General features: G+C 45.5%; 1 protein-coding gene across 4 annotated transcripts; it reads left to right on the forward strand.

Annotated features, from left to right (window-relative positions):
* The first annotated feature begins 1,139 nt into the window (after window positions 1–1,139).
* On the forward strand, window positions 1,140–22,743 carry AKR1C4 (aldo-keto reductase family 1 member C4). 4 transcript variants are annotated; one of them, XM_044227690.1, is made up of 10 exons: window positions 1,227–1,313; window positions 6,938–7,059; window positions 9,290–9,457; window positions 13,373–13,489; window positions 14,188–14,265; window positions 15,420–15,542; window positions 18,366–18,475; window positions 19,204–19,369; window positions 20,135–20,214; window positions 22,480–22,743. In XM_044227690.1, exons 2-10 carry the CDS (start codon window positions 6,973–6,975, stop codon window positions 22,520–22,522), a joined length of 972 nt encoding a protein of 323 aa, XP_044083625.1. In that variant the 5' UTR covers window positions 1,227–1,313; window positions 6,938–6,972; the 3' UTR covers window positions 22,523–22,743. The 4 variants fall into 4 exon arrangements, with proteins under 4 accessions (XP_044083627.1, XP_044083625.1, XP_044083626.1 ...); XM_044227689.1 differs by lacking the exon at window positions 1,227–1,313 and adding an exon at window positions 3,351–3,418; XM_044227691.1 differs by lacking the exons at window positions 1,227–1,313; window positions 13,373–13,489 and adding an exon at window positions 3,350–3,418.
* The last annotated feature ends 565 nt before the right edge of the window (window positions 22,744–23,308 follow it).

Genomic DNA, 23,308 nt, shown 5'->3' on the forward strand with positions numbered 1-23,308 from the left:
ATGGACTTCCCTTAACGTCAGCCTCTCCCATAATCACTGCAGACACCAGCCGATTGGGTTGTCCTGTGGAACTCATGCCTCCCCTCGCCCTCCATGCCTCCATATTGTGACCCCTTTTCTCATGGATCCGCTGCCATTCCCTGGTTCCCTCATCACTCCGGGATCTCCACCCACATCCGGCCAGCATCCTTCTGCCAGCGCCAGGTGCAGGACTCATCCAGGGAGGAAGGATGGTTCACCCAGTGAAGGTAGCTTCCTCAGGAAGTGGTGTTGCCTGTTCCAAAGAGGAGAGCATGGCAGCCAAAACTTGCAGAGCCCAAAGGGCAAATGTCTGAGGCTTTAATCACTCGAATCATGGAGACAACCACCAGCCACTGGCCTCTTAAATCAAGGACAAGGCTCACTTGCTGAAATGATGTAGCTCTTGGCTTCGCCCAGACTGACCATGGGGTATCTGGAAAATTGTCAGAACCTCCTGTTACATCTGCCCACAGGAATGATGTGGGCAGAGTCACCCTGTGAGGGACTTGCTGTCCCTAAAGCAAGTTTCACATACTTTCCCTTCCTTCTGTGTCACTCTAGGCCCTGAACATTTCCCAGTGTGTCATTGATTTATTTTCATACTCGCCCAGGGGGCTGCCCAGCTCTGCGATGTGCGTCCAGGGCTCGTAATCACCGTCCTAGGAAGAGACCTTGCTGTGATTTTCTTCCCTGCTGTGGATGCGCGGTGGCCAGATCTCACCCTATACCCTCCAGGTGTCTTCTGTCACTGAGGTCTCGACTACCGAAATCTCCCTGGCGATCTCCACCCCATTCCCCGAGTGCACCTAATGGCCATGGGATGCTACAGTATAATGGGGCCAACTATGTAAACGTACTTTATTCTACTTTATCATTATTCTCTTAAAAGTAGTCTCTACGCCCAATGTGCGGCTCGAACTCATGGCCCTGAGATCAAGAGTCGCCCGTTCCACCGACTGAGCCCTCCAGGCACCCCAGACAGACTTTAAATTTTGGTAAGCTGACATTTTAACACCCACAAAATGGGAACTTGGTGTTCCTTGGTAAACCTTGGCCCATCCAGAAGTGCGTCGAGGTACCAGATCGCTCCAGGCTGGTCACAGTGCCCTGCTGGTCACAGGGAACACTGTATAATGTTCAGTGGAGCCAGCCAATCCCAAGCCTGCTCACCTTGCCTGATCCTTTCTGGAGAGCCACAATATAAGCTCTTGGTGTCCATAGCTCTGCCTGGTTGCAACCCCAGGGCTCCCGCCGAGTGCCCCGAGTGGCCGGCTGTGCACCCCTTGGCCGCGGTGAGTATGAAATGACCTTTAAACTTTCCTTCTCTCTCTCCCCCTCTTGACTTTCAGTTTCAGTCGGTGCTGCTGGGCTCCTTTGCAAAGGCAGTGTTCAGTACCTTGTCGAAGCAGATGAGATCGCGATCTCCTTGCTCCCACCCAGGATGGACAGCACGAGGCGCTTTCATTTCTGCTCCTCGGTTGGCTTCAAGCTGACGTCTGTCATGACTCGGTGCAGCTTCTCCCTAACGGCCGGTGAATCAGAATGTCCTTGATCTCTGGGGACGTTTGGCTCGCTCTTCTGTGCCATCTGTCCTCTTCAGCATGTTTGAAAACTATTTGTCTTTTTCTGGCCAATTTCTTTCTTTCTTTTTTTTTTTAAGATTTTATTTATTTATGTGACAGACAGAGATCACAAGTAGGCAGAGAAGCAGGTAGAGAGAGAGAGAGGAGGAAGCAGGCTCCCTGCTGAGCAGAGAGCCCGATGAGGGACTCGATCCCAGGACCCTGGGATCATGACCTGAGCTGAAAGCAGAGGCTTTAACCCACTGAGCCACCCAGGTGCCCCTCTGGCCAATTTCTAAGAGCTCTTTGAGGTTATATAGATAAGCTCCCCTTCATCCAGTTGATAAATATTTTCCAGATTTATTGTTTGCCTGTTAACTCTGATGAAAGTGAACTTTGCCATGCAAAGTTTTGACGTTTATATGTGCAACAACGTTTATTTCTTCTTTCATAAGTTTCATAAGCTTATTTCCTAAGCCCATTAGGGATCAGGAGTGATATTGTACGATATTTCTTGAAAGTTGAGTGAGGGGCCAAACAGAAGACAGCTGGAATATCCAGTCCGCTTCTGCACTCCGTCTGGTACAACAACCCACAGCATGTAAAGCGCTGGAAAACTCCACTGTAGACCTATGAGATAATGAGGATAAAAAAGGAAAAGAGCACCTTAGTATCATGAAGATAGTCTTTTTCTTGTGCCTCAGAAAGGGACCGCAGGGGCCTCCGTGGGTCTTGTGACTCCGCTTCGAGAACCACGGCTTTGGAGTTCACAGGAAACCAGCTTTCCTTTGGTCCTTGGCCATCAGAGCTCTTCAATATTTGAAATTAGCAGGTGTGTTATGGTGCATATAAGGGATATAAGAAAAGGAAAGAAAAGCGGTGGGAAATGCTACACAGTGCTTGATGTCAATTACTGTGAGGATGGGACCAGTTGTGTTTCTACACTTCGGTAGTGAACTGGCCAGAAGGAAATTTTTGGACAGGCTCAGAATTCTGTTGGGCATGACAGAGATGTCTGCTTAGAGTTAGTGCTAATGGTTGCAGAATGTTGTGAATCCCTTTAACGGCACTGGACCGTCAAAATGATAATCATTGCTATGCAAATTTTATCACAGTTAAGACCTAATTGATAGAAAGATAATCGTAGATATTATAAATGTCTACTAATGATATGGAGCAGAGATCCACAAAGTGGCAGGGCTCACTGCCTGTGTGTGTCTTGCCCACAAGCTAAAAATGACTTAGACATGTTTTCTAATGGCTGAAAAATCCAAAAGATGGATAATATTTCAAGATACTTGAAAATTATGTGACTTCCAACTTTTAGTATTCAGAAGTAAAGCGTTTTGAAACCAAAAAATTAGCCTAAATGGAGAGATTTGGATGACACATTTATCTTTGGTTAGGGCCCTCACTCAGTAAAATCAGTGGCAAATTCAACATATTTTATCTGTGTTCGTCCTACTTTAATATTTCAACTGCCTTTTCCTAACCTTTATACTAATTTCCTCTTTTTCACTCTAATTGAGAACTCATGGCCTTTCATAGAATCAGTTTCTTCTAAATAATGATGTTAATGTTATTTTCATTTTCAAAGTGTCACAGGTGGTCTGACAGGCTTCCTTCCTTGGATACCTTGTTTTATCAGGCTTGTTGCTGGTGTGGTTAGCCTCGATTTCCAGTTCTCGATCGCCTCGGTTCTGGTTTCAGTTCTGTGCTGAATTTTCAGGATGCAAGATACAAATATCTACTCTCTCAGAAGGCAGATTTACTTTCAGAGGAAACAGAGCTAGCGAGTAAACTCTGGTCACTGGTATCACGCATGAGAATTGGGGGTAGGTGGAGATGCTCCTGGATCCTGTTTGCCTCCCTTAGGAGAGACAGGACCAGAAACAGTATCTTAAAAAATTTTAGAAGTATGAGCTCGTCATGTTTCCAATTGAACGTTTCTTACAGGGTGAGGTATTGTCAACCACTAATATCTTATACTATGTTGACAGTTACTTTATTAAAGCAGTTGGCTAAAGGAAATTTAAATAATAGGGAGAAATCAGGCAAATAGAAACTGAGGTTTGAGAGCTTTGAGAATCAGTACCCCTAGGAATTTCAGGTCCCGAATCAAGGCAGCAGTCCATATCAAAGTCCAGAAAATACCCACAAGTGTTTCATAATTGAACAATCCCTGATATGAACTATGCAACCCAAGGAGAAGGTGCTAGTTGCTGAGCTGGCTTTGGGCAAGCTCAAAGGTCTTGGAAGAATTTCTAAACTCATCAAGCAGAGATGGAGCAATTCTAGGTGGTGGGGCCAAGGCAAGGAGTCGGAGGGTAATGACAGGCGAGGTCTGAGCGGAGGAGGCCAGGAGGGGACAGGCTGAGAAAGCGTTTGGGGACTCCAAATCTGGTCAGGCTGGGCACCTGCTGGCAAGTTCACTGTGACCAATTACGCAATAAAATCTACAAACCCAGGGACTTTTAAAATAAATTTTAATCTGTTTCTTCAAAAATAATACATTAGCATTTAGGGATCTTAAAAATTGGGTACTCCAGAACAGAGACCAAAATCACAATAAAATAATAACTGTCACAGTAATCGTCAACATTCGGAGTTTCATACCCTGTGTGTGCATTGTTTCTGCAGTGAAATCTTCATTCACTACGTTCACATCACCATCTCTGTAGCTGATATTTTTAGGGAATATACAATTTAAACAGACTCATGAAAGTGGTATTTCATTTTTAATGTGCATTTTCTTTCTTGCCCCACAGAAGCGTAATTTTTTTAAAGTATAAAATATCTTTTTAAAAATAATTTCTTATTTTTTATAAACATATAATATATTTTTATCCCCAGGGGTACAGTCTGTGAATCACCAGGTTTACACACTTCACAGCACTCACCATAGCACATACCCTCCTCAATGTCCATAACCCCACCCCACTCTCCCAATCCCCCTCCCCCCAGCAACCCTCAGTTTGTTTTGTGAGATTGAGTCACTTATGGTTTGTCTCCCTCCCAATCCCATCTTGTTTCATTTGCGACGATGTGGATGGAACTAGAGGGTATCATGGTTAGCGAAATAAGTCAAGCGGAGAAAGACAACTATCATATGATCTCCCTGATATGAGGAAGTGGAGATGCAACATGGGGGGTTAAGGGGGTAGGAGAAGAATAAAAGAATAAATGAAACAGAAACACAATTTGTATTGCGGTATCATTGGCATATAAGGCTGCATGTTTCAGATGTGCAGCATGTTGATTTGATATTGGGATGGATTGCACAGATAGCCACAGTGTGTGTAGTTAGCAAACATGTCATGCCCATCTCTGATGTGTAAGCAAGGTGGAAGGCAGAATAGACTTCCTGGGAGTCTGCCTTTTGGAGAGGCGAGAGGAAGGAAATGCTTTAATGCACCCGATTTAGGCAGGAGAGGAGAGGAAAAGATTAACAGAGTCGGAATCCAGAAATTAACCTGACAGCGTTAGTCAGCCTCTTGTACTGTGGATAGTACATCTTAGAAAAGGAGGGTGACAGCCCAAGAGTCTGTTTGGAAATTTTTCGCTGAGGTATCACAATACTGCCACAGGGTCAAGGAGCTAGGAATTTTCATGCTCTGTTGAGCAGTGTGTAAACACCGATGTGGCACAGCCTTTTGAGAAACTGGCTTGGAAACATCAGATAAGACTTCAAAACATATGTATTTAATAATTTTCCATAGCATCATAAAATCTGAATAAACATCCTTTTTTTTTTTTCCAAAACTACTGTTTAGGCGGCCTGTGCATTTTGTCTTGTTAACATATCATGAAGCAGATAATGCCTGGGTTTCAATTGCTTATTTATTTATTTAGTTTTAAAGATTTTATTTATTTGAAAGAGAGAGTAAGCACAGCTGGGGGAGGGGCAGAGGAAGAGGGAGAAGCAGACTCCCTGCTGAGCAGGGCGCCCTACACAGGGCTCCATACCAGGCCCTTGGGATCATGATCTGAGCTGAAGGCAGACGCTTAACCAACCGAGCCACCCACTTGCCCCTCAACTGTTCTTTTAATTCATCAATTCAAACTTAGAAATGGAGGTAGGCCCAGGGTTAGAGCTTCATTAAATAGTTTAAGAACAAAATTGATCAGAGATTAATCATTCTAAGTCCATGTTAGAATAATACAAATGGATTGGGGTCGTCAAATTCAACTCAAAATGGTTGAAAGACTTAAAAGTAGACCTAGAACTTTAAGACTATGGAGGAAAACATAGGAGGAAATCTCAATGACATTGATCAGGATTTCATAAATAAGACACCAGAAGTACAAGCAATGAGACAAAAATAAACACGTGGGACTACATCAAATCAAAAACCTGTGTACAGCAAAGGAAACCATCAATAGAGAGAATGGAATGGAAGTATTTGGAATTTGCTAACCATATATTTGATTAGAAGTTCCTTTCCAGAATATATAAGGAACTCCTACAACCTGTTAGTAAAGGAAACTAATAACCAATTCAAAAACAGGCAAGGTCTCGTGTAGACATTTCTCCAAAGAAGATAAGCAAATAGCTTAGGGTTACATGAAAAGATGCTCCACATCGCGCATCATCAGGGAAATGCAGGTCAAAAATCACAGCATCACTTCATACCGTCAGGATAACAACAGACAGTGGGCAACAAGTGTTGGAGAAGATGTAGAGAAACTGGAATTCTCAAGAAGTGGAGTGTCAATGATACAGCCATTTTGGAAAACACTTGGCAGATTCTCGGAACATTAAACCTGGGTTTGCTGTATGACTCAGTGGTTCCAGGCTTACGTATAGACCCAAGAGAACTGGAAATGTATGTCTACACAAAAACATGTGCATGTATGTTTACTCAAGCATTATTCCCAGTAGGCAAAAAGCAGAAAAAAACCCCCAAATGTTTGTCAACTGATGAATGGATAAAAAGCATGTGGTACATCTGTACTAAGGGATGCTAGTTAGCCATTAGAAAGAATGGAGTACATTACACAGTATGACGTGGCTTGGCCTTGAAAACATTATGCTAAGTGAATGCAAGTAGTCACAAAATGCCACATAGGGTATGAATGCATTTACATAAAATTTCCCGAATAGGCAGATCCAAAGAGTCAGAAAGAGGTCTCCAGGGGCTGAAGGGAGAGGGGAATGGGGAGTTGTTTCTATGAGTATTGGGTCTTAGAAGGGGTAGAAACATGTTCTAAAATGGTATATCAGTCACAAATCCGTGAATGGATTAAAAACTGCTGACTTGGGTAATTTAAAGGGATGGTTTTATGGTATGTGACTTATACCTCATTAAAGCTGTTTAAAAAGTAGCAATTTTATTATTTTCTCCCCTTGGCAGATTTCTTTTAATTAAAACCAGAAGAGTTCAAAGAGATGAATCCAATGAAAGTTTGCTCTGTTACGCTGAATGACGGACACCTCATGCCTATGCTGGGACTTGGCACTTCTGCTCCTAGTCAGGTAGTCAAATGACATTGGAGATGGAGAGTAGCAGACAAGGGTCCTTACCAGAATCATAATTCAGGAAATGCACTAGGGCCTCATTTTCTCCATTGGTAATAACCTAACCTTCCTTCCAGGTTAGGTTATTTACTGCATTAAGTCAGTGCTTTTAAAATATTAATAGGCATAAAACACCCGAGGATCTTGTGAAAAGTGCAGATTGGGGGGCTGCACCCACAAAGGTTCTGAATGAGTAGATCTGGGCTAGAGCTCAAAAGTCCACATGTCTAACAAGCTACCCAGTGACTGATGCTCCTTGTCCAAGGATCACAGTTGGAGTGGCGCTCTATCAAGGGACATGGAAGTGTGTCATCTGTCAGCAGTCCGGGAGCGGGCAAGGTTGTTTCTGTTCCTTTCACTTGCTGTCCTGTGTAGCCATTCACAGTCCATTAGAATCGATGAGACCCAGGAGGCAGGGACTTAACAGCAAGCTTGCTTGTCATGAAGTTTCTCTGTAACGCCCAGGGTCCAAGAGCTCTCTGTCCCTCAGCAGTCAGAATATCTAGAGAAATCTCAGCCGCTGAAGGACCTGGAGAGAGACAAGATTCATGTCAGAGAGCGTGTTGGTGGTCTGGAATGGAAATATGCTCTTAGAGGCCAGGTTGTTAAAATATATACACAATGGAATACTAGGCAGCCATCAAAAGAAACGAAATCTTGCCATTTGCGACAACATGGATGGAACTAGAGCGTATCATGCTTAGCGAAATAAGTCAAGCGGAGAAAGACAACTATCATATGATCTCCCTGATATGAGGAAGTGGTGATGCAACATGGGGGCTTAAGTGGGTAGGAGAAGAATCCATGAAACGAGATGGGATAGGGAGGGAGACAAACCATAAGTGACTCTTAATCTCACGAAACAAACTGTGGGTTGCTGGGAGGAGGGGGGTTGGGAGAAGGGGGGTAGGGTTATGGACATTGGGGAGGGTATGTGCTTTTGGGTAAATCGGAAGGGGAGGTGAACCATGAGAGACTATGGACTCTGAAAAACAATCTGAGGCGTTTGAAGTGGCGGGGGGGTGGGAGGTTGGGGTACCAGGTGGTGGGTATTATAGAGGGCACGACTTGCATGGAGCACTGAGTGTGGTGAAAAAATAATGAATACTGTTTTTCTGAAAATAAATAAATTGGAAAAAAAAAAAGATTGTGCCATGGGGAGAGCCAAGTGGCCCTTGGAAATTCTCTCTCTGCTTGAAACACTGAATGCCATGCATGTCTTGCATTTGAACATTGCAAATTTATAAGAGCGCATTGTCAGCGGTTCTTGGTGGAGGAGGTTATAATTATTTAGAAGAAAGTTGTAGGGTTCATTCTCCAGCACGAGAGTCACATGGGACGTCATGCTGAGGACCCAGAAAGAACGCTAGCACAGAGCGCTGCTTTTCCTCGAACTGGGCTCTTAAGTCTGTGTCACTGGGAGTTATGAATGAAAAAATATCCCCGGGAGACCTTTTAGGTGAGGGAGAGGAGGATCAGAGAGAGGGGAAATTACAGATAACTTGAAAAGCCCATCCTGGCAGTACAGCAGAACCGTAGGCAGCTAAGAACAATAACCAAGTCGTTTCCTGGTTATAGGAGAAAGTATCACCTACAGACCACCATAACAACACACTTAATGACGAGGTATTTTTGCATCAAAGAATAGTTTACTTTCTTTTACATCTCTGTCCTTCCTCAAAGGATGTTTGAAGTGTTTTTCCAAGTTGCCATAGGTAAATCATTAATTTATTCTGTGTACAGTTGCACTTTCATTGAATTGAGAGATCATTTGCATCTTAGACTCCTGAATTGCCATCAGTGTAATAATCTCTTACAGACTGAAATAACTTGGACTATAATTCTATAGATTGGCTAAACCCACAGATCATGTAAATCCAGAGGCAGGGGGGTTAAAACCAGTGGCAAGTTGGGCCAGCTCATGGGCTCCCGAGATCCGATGGTGAGCACCTTTTCCTAATGTTCATAGCTTGAAGTTAGTCGTGGTGGTAGGATTTACACCACAGAAACTAGCAAATGCCATAAATCAGGACTTCTTCTCTTCAGAGAATCCGTTGTTAAACATTTACTGCCAAGGTTCTAAATATTTACCTCTGTCACCTCTAGCTCTCAGCCCTTAGCAGAACCAGTCCCTTGTGGAACTGGCCATTCCAGAATCCAGTGGGTCCTTGTCTTTGTGGTCTTCTAGGTCCCGAAGAGTAAGGTAGAAGAGGCCGTCAAGACAGCAATTGATGTAGGCTACCGCCATATTGACTCGGCTTATTTGTATCAAAATGAGGAAGAGATCGGGAGGGCCATCTGGAAGAAGATCGCTGATGGCACCGTGCAGAGAGAGGACATATTCTACACTACGAAGGTGCTGGGTACAGGTCCCTCGGTATCTGTGAATAATGACGTGGAAGTTCTCTTTTCTATGATGTTGGAAAAGAGAACTGCCACAAGGATGAAATTAATGTTTGTGAAAGTACTTATGTACGTTGTTAACTTTTTTAAAAAAGATTTTATTGATTTATTTGACAGAGGTCACAAGTAGGCAGAGAGGCAGGCAGAGAGAGAGAGGGGGAAGCAGGCTCCCTGCTCAGCAGGACCCTGAGATCATGATCTGAGCCGAAGGCAGAGGCTTTAACCCACTGACCTACCCAGGCGCCCCTGTTGTTAACTTTTTAACAAAAATTGATTTATTTTAGAGAGTGAGAGTGTGTACGTGCACGGCAGCAGGGGGAGACTCTCAAGCAAACTCCCTGCTGAGCACAGAGCCTGCTCTGTCCTCAGTCTCATGACCTGAGATCTTAACCTGAGCCAAAATCAAGACTTGGACATGAACAGTGACTCTTGGAACACTACATCAAAAACTAATGATGTACTATATGGTGACTAACATAACATAATAAGGTAAGAAAAGAAAAAGAAAAAAAAAACTTAAGACACTTAAGCAAGTGAGCCACCCAGACGTCCACACACACACACATATATATATTTAAACTTTTGAGCCATTTTCTCCTACTGTTCCTCATATCCATGGATATCATATCTGAAACAAATAGAAGAACTTACGTGCTTCATTCAGACTGGAAAGGGAATCCAAGAGGCATTATTCTAGTAGTGTTCATTGAGCCGATTACTGCTAGAAATAGCTTTTTAAAAGATTTTATTTTATTTGAGAGAGAGAAAGAACAATTGGGGTGGGGGTCAGAGGGAGAAGCAGATTCCCCACTGAGCAGGGAGCCCAATGTGAGACTCAATCCTGGGACTCTGGGATCATGACCTGAGCCGAAGGCAGGTGATTAACAATTGAGCCACCCAGGCGCCCTGGAACCAAATATTTAAATGTGAGGTGAAATAGTCCATGAAGAGAGGGTTGAAGTCCACACAAGTGAATCCTAGGCAGGTCTGTGAACAGGTATCTCTCCCTTTTCACTCCAGCAGATGAAGCTTCCTTTATGACCGTGTTAGACATGGTGTCACCGTCTTACTCTCATCTCCTTGTCTCCTTTTGTTTCCTTGGCTTTAGCAAATTTGGTTGATTTTCCTTACACTATTACTTCCTAAAATAAGCTGACTAAAGTGCCCTCCTCCCCCCGCATCCCTATAGGGTCCAATTATCTCTGGAACACTGGATCATTTAATACAGTCAAGGTGCAATTTTCTGAATCACAGCTTCTTGAGGTTCTTGTTTAAAATGCAACTTCCCGGGGCACCTGGGTGGCTCAGTGGGTTAAGGCCTCTGCCTTCGGCTCGGGTCGTGATCTCAGAGTCCTGGGATCGAGCCCCACATCGGGCTCTCTGCTCGGCGGGGAGCCTGCTTCACCCTCTCTCTGTCTCTGCCTGCCTCTCTGCCTACTTGTGATCTCTGTCTGTCAAATAAATAAAAAATTAAAAAAAAAATGCAACTTCCCAGCTCAGTCTCCAGGTACTGCGATTTATTGTGTTTGAGGTAGGACCCAGGGATGCGTTCTGTACAGGCAGACCAAGTAATTCCTTTACGTTCTAGAGTTTGACACCCTCTGTGTAGGGCCATACTTGTCCATTTCTACCTCATTGTCTTCATTCTGTATGAAAAGGAAGCTACAAGGATACAGAACGTAGAAGCTTGGCGGGATGATTTGTCACTTCCCAATGACGGCATGTGGATCTGTGGTTGTTTATTTGCCATTTGATTAATTCCTTCTAAAGGTTCTTTTTTTTTTTTTCTTTTAAAGCTGAATCAAATAGTTTTATTTGGTTCCACTCAGGCTAGAAGGAGGCAGCAAGTCCCAGATGCGTCAATCAACTAAGCCATATTAAAATAAAACAATTTTTTTATTGACATGGAGTTAAAAGATAGAGCATTTTTGTTATGGAAGTAGAGTTGAAATACAGTATTTATTAGCTCCAGGAATACAACAGAGTGTTTTGACAGGTTTCCATTACGCAACATTCACCACGATAAGTGTAGCCCCCGTCCGGTACCATACAACACTGTTGCAGCATTATTGACTGTATATACTCCCCATTCTTCATGATCTATTTACTGTATGACTGGAAGCCCATACTCCCTGGTTCCCCTTCACCTGTTTCACCCGTTCCCTGCCTCCCCTCCCTTCTGGCAACTACCAACTACCATTTTCTCCTCTGTATTTATGAATCTGTTTCCGTTCATTTGTTCATTCGTTTTGCTTTTCAGATTTCACATATACGTGAAATCATATAGCATTTTTCTTTTTCTGTCTGAGGTATTTCACTTAGCATAATATCCTCTAGGTCCATCCATGTTGTCACAAATGGCAAGATTTCACTTTTTATGGACAATATTCCATTTTACATATATACCTATATATCCCATTTTTTTAAGTCCTTTCATCTATCAATGGACATTTGAATTGTTTCTATATCTTGGTTGTTGTAAACAATGTTGCAATAAACAGGGATGCATGTATCTTTTTTGAATTAGTGTTTTCATTTTCTTTGGGTAAATACCCGGAAGTGGAATTAGAGTAGTGGATCATATGGCATTTCTAGTTTTAGTTTTTGAGGAAGCTCCCTCCATACTGCTTTCCCCAGCAGCTGTGCCAGTTTGCCCTCCCACCAGCAGTGCAGGAGGGTCCCCTTTCTCTGAGTCCCCGCCAACACCTTTTGTTTCTCATGTTGTTGATTTTAGCTGTTCTTACAGACGCAAGGTGGTATCTCATTGTGGTTTTGATTTGGGTTTCTCTGGTGTTGAGAATCTTTTTATGTGCCTGTTGGCCATCTGCATGTCTTCTTTGGAAAAATGTCCATGCGGGTCTTCTGCCATTTTTAATCAGATTATTTTTTCTTTTGGTGTTGAGTTGTATAAGTTCTTCATGTATTTTTGATATTAACCACTTATCAGCTATGTGATTTGCAAATATCTTTTCCCATTCTGTAGGTTGCTTTTTTGGTTTTGTTGATTGTTTCCTTTGCTGTGCAGAAGCTTTTTACTTTGGTGTAGTCTCAGTAGTTTCCTTTTGCTTTTGTTTCCCATGCCTCGGGAGACATGTCCATAAGTATGGACACATTTTAGAGACATGTGAGGAGACTTGTCCATACGATGGACACATTTTGGGATTGTTTGTTCTAGTTCTGTGAAAAATGCTGTTGGTATTTTGAGCCTGATTGCATTGGATCTGTACACTGCTTTAGGTAGTATGGACATTTTAACAATATTAATTCTCCCAATCTGCAAGCATGGTATATCTTTACCTTTCTTTGTGTCATCTTTGATTTCTTTCATCAAGGTCTTATAATTTTCAGAAACCAGGTCTTTTATCTTCTGGATTAAATTTATTCCTAGGAATTTTATTCTTTTTTGTGCAATTGTCAATGGGATTGCTTTTCTTTTCTTTTTTTTTTTTTTAAGATTTTATTTATTTATTTGACAGACAGAGATCACAAGCAGACAGAGAGGCAGGCAGAGAGAGGGAGAGGAGGAAGCAGGCTCCCTGCAGAGCAGAGAGCCCGATGCGGGACTCGATCCCAGGACCCTGAGATCATGACCTGAGCCGAAGGCAGCGGCTTAACCCACTGAGCCACCCAGGCGCCCGGGATTGCTTTTCTTAACTTCTTTTTCTACTGCATCCTATTGTATAGAAATGCAACAGAATTCTATATATTAATTTTGTCTCCTGCCACTTTACTGGATTCTGAATTTATCAGTTCTAATAGTCTTTATATAGTATCATGTCTGCATCGCAAATAGTGAATTTTGTACTTTATTTCTCCTAAAGACTCTTAAAAAAACCCATCTCATACCACGTCTCTTCCAACGCTGCAGGTGTGGGGAACCTTCCTCCGCCCAGAATTGGTTCGAACCAGCCTGGACACATCTCTGAGGAAGCTTGGGTTGAGCTATGTGAATCTTTATCTTATTCATTTCCCAGTAGCTTTGAAGGTTAGCAAAAGTTATTTTACATTGATAATCAACGTAACAACTAGTAGTGAATGCAACAGAGGATACAGTTAATAAGGATGAGGAGGAAAGATGCATAATACTTTGAGATTCCCCTTCTTTTCTGCTATAATATTCCCTTCCAGCCCCAGAGTGAAGAGAGTTCACTGGTTTCCATGGCTTTGCTTCAATCTTGTGACTGCATTGCCTGTATTTTCAAGATCCCATGTTCCTGAATCTCAGCCTCTGTCCTTTCCTGTCTGGGGAATGTCCCAGTGTGGAGACCAGTTGGCGTACAAGAGATGTAGTGAGTCTGGAACTCAGGCCTGGAGATGCGGATGAGTCACGCTCTTGTAAGGCCCCTCCAGGAGGAAAGCAGGGGTGGGAGCCTCCTGTCCCACAGGGTTGGGGGCCAAAGAGCTCCCAACTGGCATCACTCTCACTTCTCCCAAGGATGGCCCTTGAGTGTCTCAAGTTGCCCTTGACACAAATAATATTTATTAAACCCTTAGCAGTTAAAAACATACTTTCTAGGAAGGATAATTCCTCCAGGTACTTTCTTTCCCTTTACCCTAATCTTTCCATTTCTTTCAAGAATGAGAATAGATTGTTGCATGAGCTTCAAGGTCTGTAGGCTCTAGATGGCTTGGATGAGGCCAAAGATAGCTTTATACAACCTCTCATTCTTTTCTGTGTCCCAGCCTGGGGAGGAATTTATCCCAAAGGACAAAGATGGAGAAGTCATTTTTGACACAGTAGATCTCTGTGCCACATGGGAGGTGAGTACATCCCCAAAGATGCTACCTATGTCCCTGCGTGCTGGGAGACAGAGGGTGGACAAGGAACTCGGGAGATGTGTGTCTTGTCCAGTTCTGCTCCCATGTAGCCTTGGATGAGTCCTTGGATGTCCCTCTGCCTTGGCTTCACGTCTCCCCCATTCAATACCTCAGCAAGTACTTTTTGAGTGCCTATGGTGTACTCAGTGCTGAGTATTTTTAAGTTCTCGGGCTGCTTCGGGGGCAAATCAAGATCTCCGGCCTCATGGATAGGAAGGTGCTTGGCACGGGGAAGAATGGGAAGGGATAGCTGGCTAAGGGGACTGAGAACGCCAGGGCAGCTACAGGATGCAGATGGGCAGGGTAGGCCCTCCTGGGCCAGCCGACAGTGGGCAAGGAACTGATCGTGTGGGTGCCTGGAGGGAGGGTGACGCAGGTATAAGGAAGGCCAAGGTCCCGTGCGGTTGTTTTTACCTGAGAAAGAGTGAGAGCAAGAGAGAGGGAGCACAGAGGGAGAGAGAGAAGCAGACTCTCTGCTGAGCAGGGAGCCTGATGGGGAACTCAATACCAGCACCCCGGGGTCATGACCTGAGCCAAAGGCAGACGCTCAACTGAGCCACTGCAAAGCTCCCAAGGCCTGGTTTTTAAGGAGAGAGAGAACCTGTCATGTTCAAGAGCAGCAAGGGGGCCTGTGACTGGACCAGAGTGACTTCGGTAACCTTAGTAGGAAATGAGGTCAAAGGGAAAAGAGGGAGCCAGTGGTCTGGGGGACAGGTATGGCCTCCTTCCTGCTTCCTGTGCTTCCTGGGCTGCACCTCCTGTTCTCCTGGGGCCCATTTTGCCGTCGCTCAGGGTTTTCTGGGTTTCTAGGTGTCAGCTAAAAATCACCCTGGCCCTTTTGGCTCCGTCTTGAACGCCTTGCCTTCTTTACTTACTCTATCTTCTGACTCATTTTTTTCCTCCTGTCATTTTCTTCGTCATTCTCCCACACAGTTAATCCGTTCCCCTTTATTGACCCTGGCACCTTTGGAGGCTTTGTCTTTCCTGCTCTGTCTCGGGTTCTCTCCCAGCCCCAGCCCCCAGGCCGAGCCCACCCCCGTTCATCACGCTTCCCCAGCGAGTTACACAGGTCGCTCCTCCCACCCCTTCCTCCTCAGGCCATGGAGAAGTGTAAGGATTTAGGGCTGACCAAGTCCATCGGCGTGTCCAACTTCAGCCGCAGGCATCTGGAGAGGATCCTGAACAAGCCAGGGCTCAAGTACAAGCCAGTCTGTAACCAGGTGAGCCGGACCCATCCGCCCCCAACCTCTTCTCCCTCCTCAGCTTCCTCTTCCCTCCTTTCTGCAAGCTCCCCAGCAGCCTCCCCCTCTCCTGCATTGCAAGTTGTTGAGACAGGTCCGAAGGCCACATCGCTTCATAAAAAAACATCCAAGGGTCAGGTTGAAGTGTAATGGACTAGGTGTTACGGTGGTTGGTCCTAGAAGATGAAAGCTAACCCACCGCTGAGCTTTCTCATCTCTGGTCAGCAAAGTTGGAGCACTCCCGTGTAAAGGAAAACGGGGGGACTCTTTTGAGCTCTGTGTCAGGAGGTAACCACCGAGACCCGATGGTGCAACATCAGCCCACCACACCGTGAATACGTGAACGCCACTGAACCGTCACTTAGCAATGGCCAAAATGGTAAACTTGTTTTTTTTTTAAAATGGTAAATTTATGTTTTGTGTATTTTAACACAAAAACACATTTACAAGTAAAAAAAAAAATTAAGAAATCTTCTTGTCAAGATAAACCTGCTTTAATAAGCCACACGAACGACTTGCTCGTCTCAGAAAATAAGGTAAGAAGTCCGATGAGCAGGGAGGTGAGCGGCCGGCCGTCTGCACTCGGCAGGGCCCACACTCTCCCCGTTTACATCATCTCCTTTAAAACCTCTCACGACACAGCTTGCATGGAGCACTGGGTGTGGTGAAAAAATAATGAATACTGTTTTTCTGAAAATAAATAAATAGGAAAAAAAACAAAAAAAAACCAAACCTCTCACGGGCCGGCTGACAGAGAGGGAGAGGCAGTTTATGTATTCAATACTTGCGAGGCTTATTTTTAGATGAAAAACACAAATGGGAGTTCTAAAAAGTTGTGTTCTGCGTTGCTTAGGAGGTTTAGCTCTACTTTGGGCATCATGGGTTTGGAGAAAGTAAAGAAACTGGTTTTGACCTGCGTCGTGGTGACAAATTAAGAAGCTGAGGGGTCGCGACCTCTGCAGGGACCCTGAGCTCTACGGGGCCAACAGAACGTGGCCAAGTGGAGGCCATTGGGTAGTGGGGAGTCTACACGGGCCCGAAGAGCTAGGGCAGAGTGTAGTTCCTTGTGACCTGTGAGGCAAAGACCGTTGTGGACGGTGGGTGAGGTCAGGAGGACCCGGGTCCTGGTGTGGCTTGTGGACCTGCGTACAATCCGTCCCCCTTCCTCCCTGTGTGTGGTGCTGACTGAGCCGCAAACACGTGCGGCTGTGACCCAGAGAGTTAATCTGGCCCAGCAAGCCATCTCATTCTGGATCTTTGCTCCTTTTGATCTGACCACCAGAATCAGGGGAAAAGCAACGAGAAAGGTGTGCAGTAGAAAGTGCTTCTGGCACACCTCTGGTCTGGGATCGGGCTTATAAGAAGCGACGGGGTTGTCCTTTGCATCTGTACAATAATGAAAAAGCTGGACCAATGGAGAACCAGCTGCTCTCTCAATCCATCAGAGGATTGAGGTCACAGGGCAAGTTGTGGCCCCGAAAATTGGAGAGGCAGACAGACAGATGCAGAGAATTGCGGCTTCCCAGGAACACAACCACTGCGAGGGTCCCCATGGGGCAGGAAAGTGTCAAACAGAGCTGCTCACTTGCTGGAGGCTCAGAGTGGACGAGTCCCGGAGCTGAAGACTCCAGGGGGCTCATCTATGGGACGGTCCCCAGACTTTCATGGCTTGTACTTCCAGAAGCCCTACCAGGATTTCCCAGTGAACACTCATGCTTCTATCAGGGGGAAGGGGAAGTGGCCAGCTTGAAAAATGGCCAGAACATTCTGTTTCTGTTCAGGCCCACCCCACAGTGGAAACTACTACCCTGCAGCCTAACCACTTGGGGTTTAACTCAAGCCTAATTGATCTGAGGATCTGATGGAAGGGAATCTAGCCAAGGCCAGCCCAAGAGTCCCCAGCTGAGCTGAGCTGGTCCCCAGCCCACCTGTCCCATGCCTGGGGCAATAGTCTTGGCCCACCTAGATCTGGACTAGAAAGCATAGAAAAGGCCGTTAGCGTTCTGGGTAAAGGTTCTGGATTTCCTGCTCTCCAGGTGCATGGAAGGAAGACAGAAAGTCAGATGGAAAGTCAGGTGACACACCACTGATCACCATCTACGGCACAGAAGCCTCTCTACTAGCAGTGTGTGCGTGTCACGACACTGGTAACAGCTTCTGAAGAATAACAACCAGCCATTTCTTTCCACGTGATGGCAAAGGGGCCAGAAGTCCCAAATCCCTCTACACCTGGGACAAGACTGAGCCTGGGGAAGGGAACGGGTGTGGGGGTGCAGAGCAGGGCCGGCATTTGGAGGCTTCTAGGATCACGCGGAGACCTTGCAGTACGGTGTGGTGGGAAAGAGGAAAGCACTCTGGCTTGTGGAGCCAAACTGGCCTAACGAAGGTGGCTCAGAAGTGGAGGATGAGTGACTGCTTTCCAGGTGCGGCAGCTGCGAAGAGAAGGGGTCAGTGTGAGGCTGAGGATAACTAGGAAAGGCAGAGCTGCTCCTCTGTAGACACGAGCAGTGCATGAGACCGACCCAAGCCTGCCTTGTGCTCTCCAGTCAGAGAGACTGAGCCTGTCAGGCAACCACTCACCCTAAGCTTGTCTCCTCTGAGCACCGAGCACGTTTCTCAGCGCTGCTGTGCTGTCTCTGGGCGGTAATCAGGGGTCAGCCTCAGGCCGCTCCACTGGTACGGCTGTGGGTGACAATCGTGTGCGCAAAATGCACTTGCCACCACGTGGTGCAGCCCTGTCTGTTCCTCACCCATCTGGTGGCTGTGGTCCTGTGCTCAACCATTGTGCCTGGCGTTCTGCAGGTGGAGTGTCACCCTTACCTCAACCAGAGCAAACTCCAGGAGTTCTGCAAGTCCAAGGACATCATCCTGACTGCATACGGTGCCTTAGGGACTGACTTTAGGAAGGAGTGGTAATGACCTCTGTGCTCTTATTCTAACCATAGACACCATAGGTGCTGGAGTTATTGCTCAGCCCTTGGGGGAAGGTTGACGGTAGACAGCAGGAGTAATCCATTCTGGAAACCCTTTAACCAGCCTACGTTGTCATGACTCAATAACACTATTAGGCAATAAAATATTGCCAGTAAAATATTTTATTAGGCAATAAAATCACTGATGAGAATGTTCACACAATTCGAAAGTTCTGGCCTTCAAGAGTGACAAAGGGAGCCCATACCACGATTCTGGCGGTTGATAGTTGGGTATGGTTGAGTGAGAGGAGGCAACTAACAACTTCTGTAAGTCTCAGTTTATCTCTTGAAGAGCAATGTAAGAATGCACCTTTTAGCCCTCGATAAAACAGGTCATTCATTGAAAGCATTTTTGAAATTCTTCTAAAATAAATCTTAAAGAATCAGGGAGGTTATTGGGTCCTACTTTGGACATTTTTATCTTCTTGACTTATCCAATCTTCTACCACATTTCTCAGAAATGTTAAAAAAAAAAAAAAAAGAAAGAAAGAATACCTGAGAGTCCTTTTCTGTCTTCCTTTCTCTGGTCCTTGTCTGGATTTACCAAAAGAAGCGGAAACAGGGGTGGAGACAGCCAGAGGGTAACGAGGCAGATTTCAGAGGCAGAAGCACCCCTAGAGCAAGCGGCCACACAGCCCAGGCACACAGCTCCTCTGCCTCCCTTGCAGGGTGAACAAGAACTGCCCCGTTCTCCTGAAGGATCCGGTGCTCAACGCCATCGCCGCAAAGCATGGGCGCACTCCCGCCCAGGTGGCCCTGCGTTTCCAGCTGCAGCGGGGCCTGGTGGCCTTGGTCAAGAGCTTCAACGAGAAGAGAATTCGGGAGAACTTCCAGGTATGTGGGTGTGGGCAGCTGGGGACTGATGGAGGCACCTCACTTCCCTGTGGTCTGGGTTATCTGTGGGGCTCCTGAGCTCTGCTTGGACAAAGCTTAGCTGCGTGTGTTCTGTATGTGTCTGAGGGCCTTACGTAACTGCTCTCTCCTCCGGCTGCTACAAGGAGGGGAGCTGTGTTGGGAAAGGACTCCAGAGGGTCAGGTTTGGGTCCCGATCACATTTTTTTTTTTTTTAACCCCACAGTATGGCGTTGATTTCTTTTCTTTTTTTTCTTTTCTTTTTTTTTAAATTTTATTTATTTGACAGAGAGAGATCACAAGTAGGCAGAGAGGCAAGCAGAGAGAGAGAGAGAGAGGAGGAAGCAGGCTCCCTGTGGAGCAGAGAGCTCAATGCAGGACTCAATCCCAGAACCCTGAGATTATGACCTGAGCTGAAGGCAGAGGCCCAACCCACTGAGCCACCCAGGCACCCCTGGCCTTGATTTCTTGAGCTGTGAAATGAGGGAGTTAGATGAGATGTGATTTGGGCTTGACCCTGTCTAGGATTCCTTTGCTCTGGCCACCCCACACCCACCCAGTGCCCCCGAGGGGCCCGTGGTTTCAGCGGATACACTGCCACACTCCTACAGGGGAATGAACCCCAGGTTCATGACCATCCTCTCACAAAACCTGCATCCATCTCTACATAAATATGTGTGTCGCCAGAGGGACGGGGGCAGTCATAGATGCAGGGAAAAGGAATCCATCTTCTCATGTTTCTGACAGGTTTTCAATTTCCAGTTGACACCAGAGGACATGGAAAGTCTGGATGGCCTAAACAAAAACATTCGCTATTTTCCATATGAGTAAGTAGCTCGGTGAGCTGTAGACACTGGGCAGCAGGGACTCCATTGGTCACAATCCACAAGGGGGTGGGGGGGCTCATCTTTTAGGAAGTGGCTGGGAAACATTTTTCCTTCCCACCTTCCGATCCCATGTTCCCTCTTCTCTCCCGTCCTCTGTCCCCGCCCCACTTGCATTCCAGGGGCTGGTGTTCCCTGCAGATACATTTGACTTCTGTCCTTCTCTCTGCTTTATTCAGTTGCCTTTAGGAAGCCTGGGGAAATCCCATAGTCTGCCTCCACCACCATCTTTTTCCTTCCTTTGGGATGATTCCAAGATGCATTCAAACATGCTCCCATCTTTAAAACCAAAACCAAAAATCTTCTCTTGAGCCAACTCTGGAGTCGCACACCATTTCTCCTTTCACAGGGAAACTTCTGGAAGAAGCCTATACTTGCTGCCTCCAGGCTTTCCCTTCTCATCCTCTTCTGAACCTACACAAAGCAGGCACCTGCTCTCCACTTCACCAAAACTCTTTCCTCATGGTCCACCATGACCTCCTCTCCCCATTCATCTTGTCTGAGCTGGTGGATCGCTCTCCCCTCCTAGAAACGTGCTCCTGGCTTTCCTTCCCCAGATCCTGTCTGTGTTCCCTTGGTCTCCCTAGCTGGTCCTTCTCATGTTCTTTGCAGGCTCCTCTCCATCCACTTGACCTCTTAACTTTGGAGACACTCAGTCCTTGGACCTCTTCTCTTTCCTATCTGCACTGACCTCATCAGCGATTTCATCCAGTTTCATGCTTTAAACACCATCTAAATAAATACACACTCCCCAAATTAGATCCATCCCAGACCTATGAGGATTTGTGTATCTGTTTACTCAGCAGCACCTGGGTGTGGAATATGAACCTCAAACCCGCCATGTCTACAATTGGGCTCCTATGGGATGTGCAGACACCCCCCGCTGCACACCCACACGCACACACACAGCCCAAAGTCTTCCTGCTCAGGTAGCCGGCTGCCGTCTGCTCCGTCTCCCAGAGCTGGCACTTCCTGTCCACACCTGGAGGCCAGAGTGGACAGGCACTCCTCTTCTTGGCATCTGGTAGCCTGCCTTCTCACTCAGAGTGAAAGCCAAGTTCCTTACGACACCTGCAGGGGCCTCACTGTCCGCCTCCATGTCCTTCTGCTCTCGGCCTGCTGACACCAGTGCAGCCCTAAGGCCTGGCTGTTCTGCACAGACACCAGGCCCATCCCAGGGCCTTTGCACTGACTGTTCTCTCTGCCTAGAATGCTCTTCCTCCCCATGGCTGGATGCCCACTCCTTCACCTCCTTCACGTCCTCCCTCAGGGTCACCTCCATGGTGCTTTCTCTGTCACCTTACCTAGGAACGCAACTCTGTCCAGCAACGCCTTTGTCTCTACTCAACTTCGTTTTTCCTTTGGCATACGTTCCTAATTAGCATCCCATGCCGTTTATTGATTTATGTTGTTGATTTCCCATTGACCTCCTTCGAAGTGTTAGATTCCTAGGGCAGGATTTAAATACCTACCGTCTCCCCCAGTCATTAATAAAAGCTTGTTTAATGAATAATACCATCAAATGATAGGGCGGGAAGAGGGGCGGAGAGTGGAGACACGGGCAGTATTCCCTGGCAATTAACACTGGTCATTTTAATTAGTGATTAATTGTTTAGTGATTTAGCACTTCTTATCTCAAAATTATTACTATATATGGGGGGTCTACCTCCCTTGCTAAAATGAAAACCCCCGATGAAGTATCTTATAACCACTGTATCCACCCCATGTCTAAAAAGTACTTTCTCACCAAGACGTAGATGAATTACTTCCAAGTGCTCGCAAGAAGCTGAACCACAGTGACAGTTTTGTCACTCTCCTTGTCATTGCCTTGAAATATTTGTTAACTTGATGGATTCAGCTAGGTTGTCATGGTTTTAAAAGAGCCGGAATTCATTTCTGCCCTCTTGGGAGTTTAAAATAGCCACACAAAGAGCTAATCTCCTTAGGTTGTAGGCTAGTACAATACCTGCAAAAAGGCGACATTTCGGTTTGTTTCTATACCTGTGATCATGAGCAGGTAAGTCTATTCTCTACATTGTATCCCTTACAGTGTCAGGCAGTGGGACATGGTTATTGTAAAACTGGGTGCCTTTGTACCTATCCAAAAAGAAGGTTCCATTAATTTTCATACTTAAACCAGTTTAAAAGAAACCCCTCTTTACCCAGGCCGGAAACAAACTTGACTAAGTCTCTCCCTTTACATTCTAGATTTGTTAATCATACAGATTATCCATTCTTTGATGAGAATTGACAGCAGTGTCTGGTTGCCCTGGATTTCTTGGACTCTGGTTGATGATGGGCGAACAGCTCACGGATGAGACGGTATCTGGTTTATCCCACGTTGCTTAGCCTGACAGGCTGAAATGTGGCTTGAGTCCCTGGATCTGGAAATAAAAGTCTCTAAACCCTGTCTTTACCCTCCCCAAAGTCAATGAAAATACATATCAAACAACCTAACCTTTTAATACCTTAGCTTTTTAGTTTGTTTTGCTTTTTTCTGTCACTGAGGTTGAAATGTTAATCCTTTGATCATAGTCCCCTCCCCCAAAAAGCTAACCATTTAGTATACTTTCAAGCTTTTTACTTGTCCATAAGAATCTTTTTTTTTCTTTTGTTCTGTGAGTTTACCACACTATACAAATTTAGCAGATCTTTTAAAAGAATCTAAAACTTAATTAAAACACAATACAAAGGGCACCTGGGTGGCTCAGTGGGTTAAGCCTCTGCCTTCGGCTCAGGTCATGATCCCAGGGTCCTGGGATCAAGGCCCACATTGGGCTCTCTGCCCAGCAGGGAGTCTGCTTCCCCCTCTCCCTCTGCCTGCCTCTCTGCCTACTTGTGATCTCTCTCTCTGTCAAATAAATAAATAAAATTTAAAAAAATTTTTAAAAATAAAACACAATACAAAAAGGCCATATTTCAATTAAAAATTACTCATAATACCAAGGACAATATTATCAAACCCAGTGAAAAAGGACAAGCGACAGATGCCCTACACCAAGAAGAACAAGATATGAAAATTATCTGAGAAAAATTT

This window comes from Neovison vison, chromosome 12 (assembly GCF_020171115.1).
Source record: "Neovison vison isolate M4711 chromosome 12, ASM_NN_V1, whole genome shotgun sequence".
NCBI lineage: Eukaryota > Metazoa > Chordata > Mammalia > Carnivora > Mustelidae > Neogale > Neogale vison.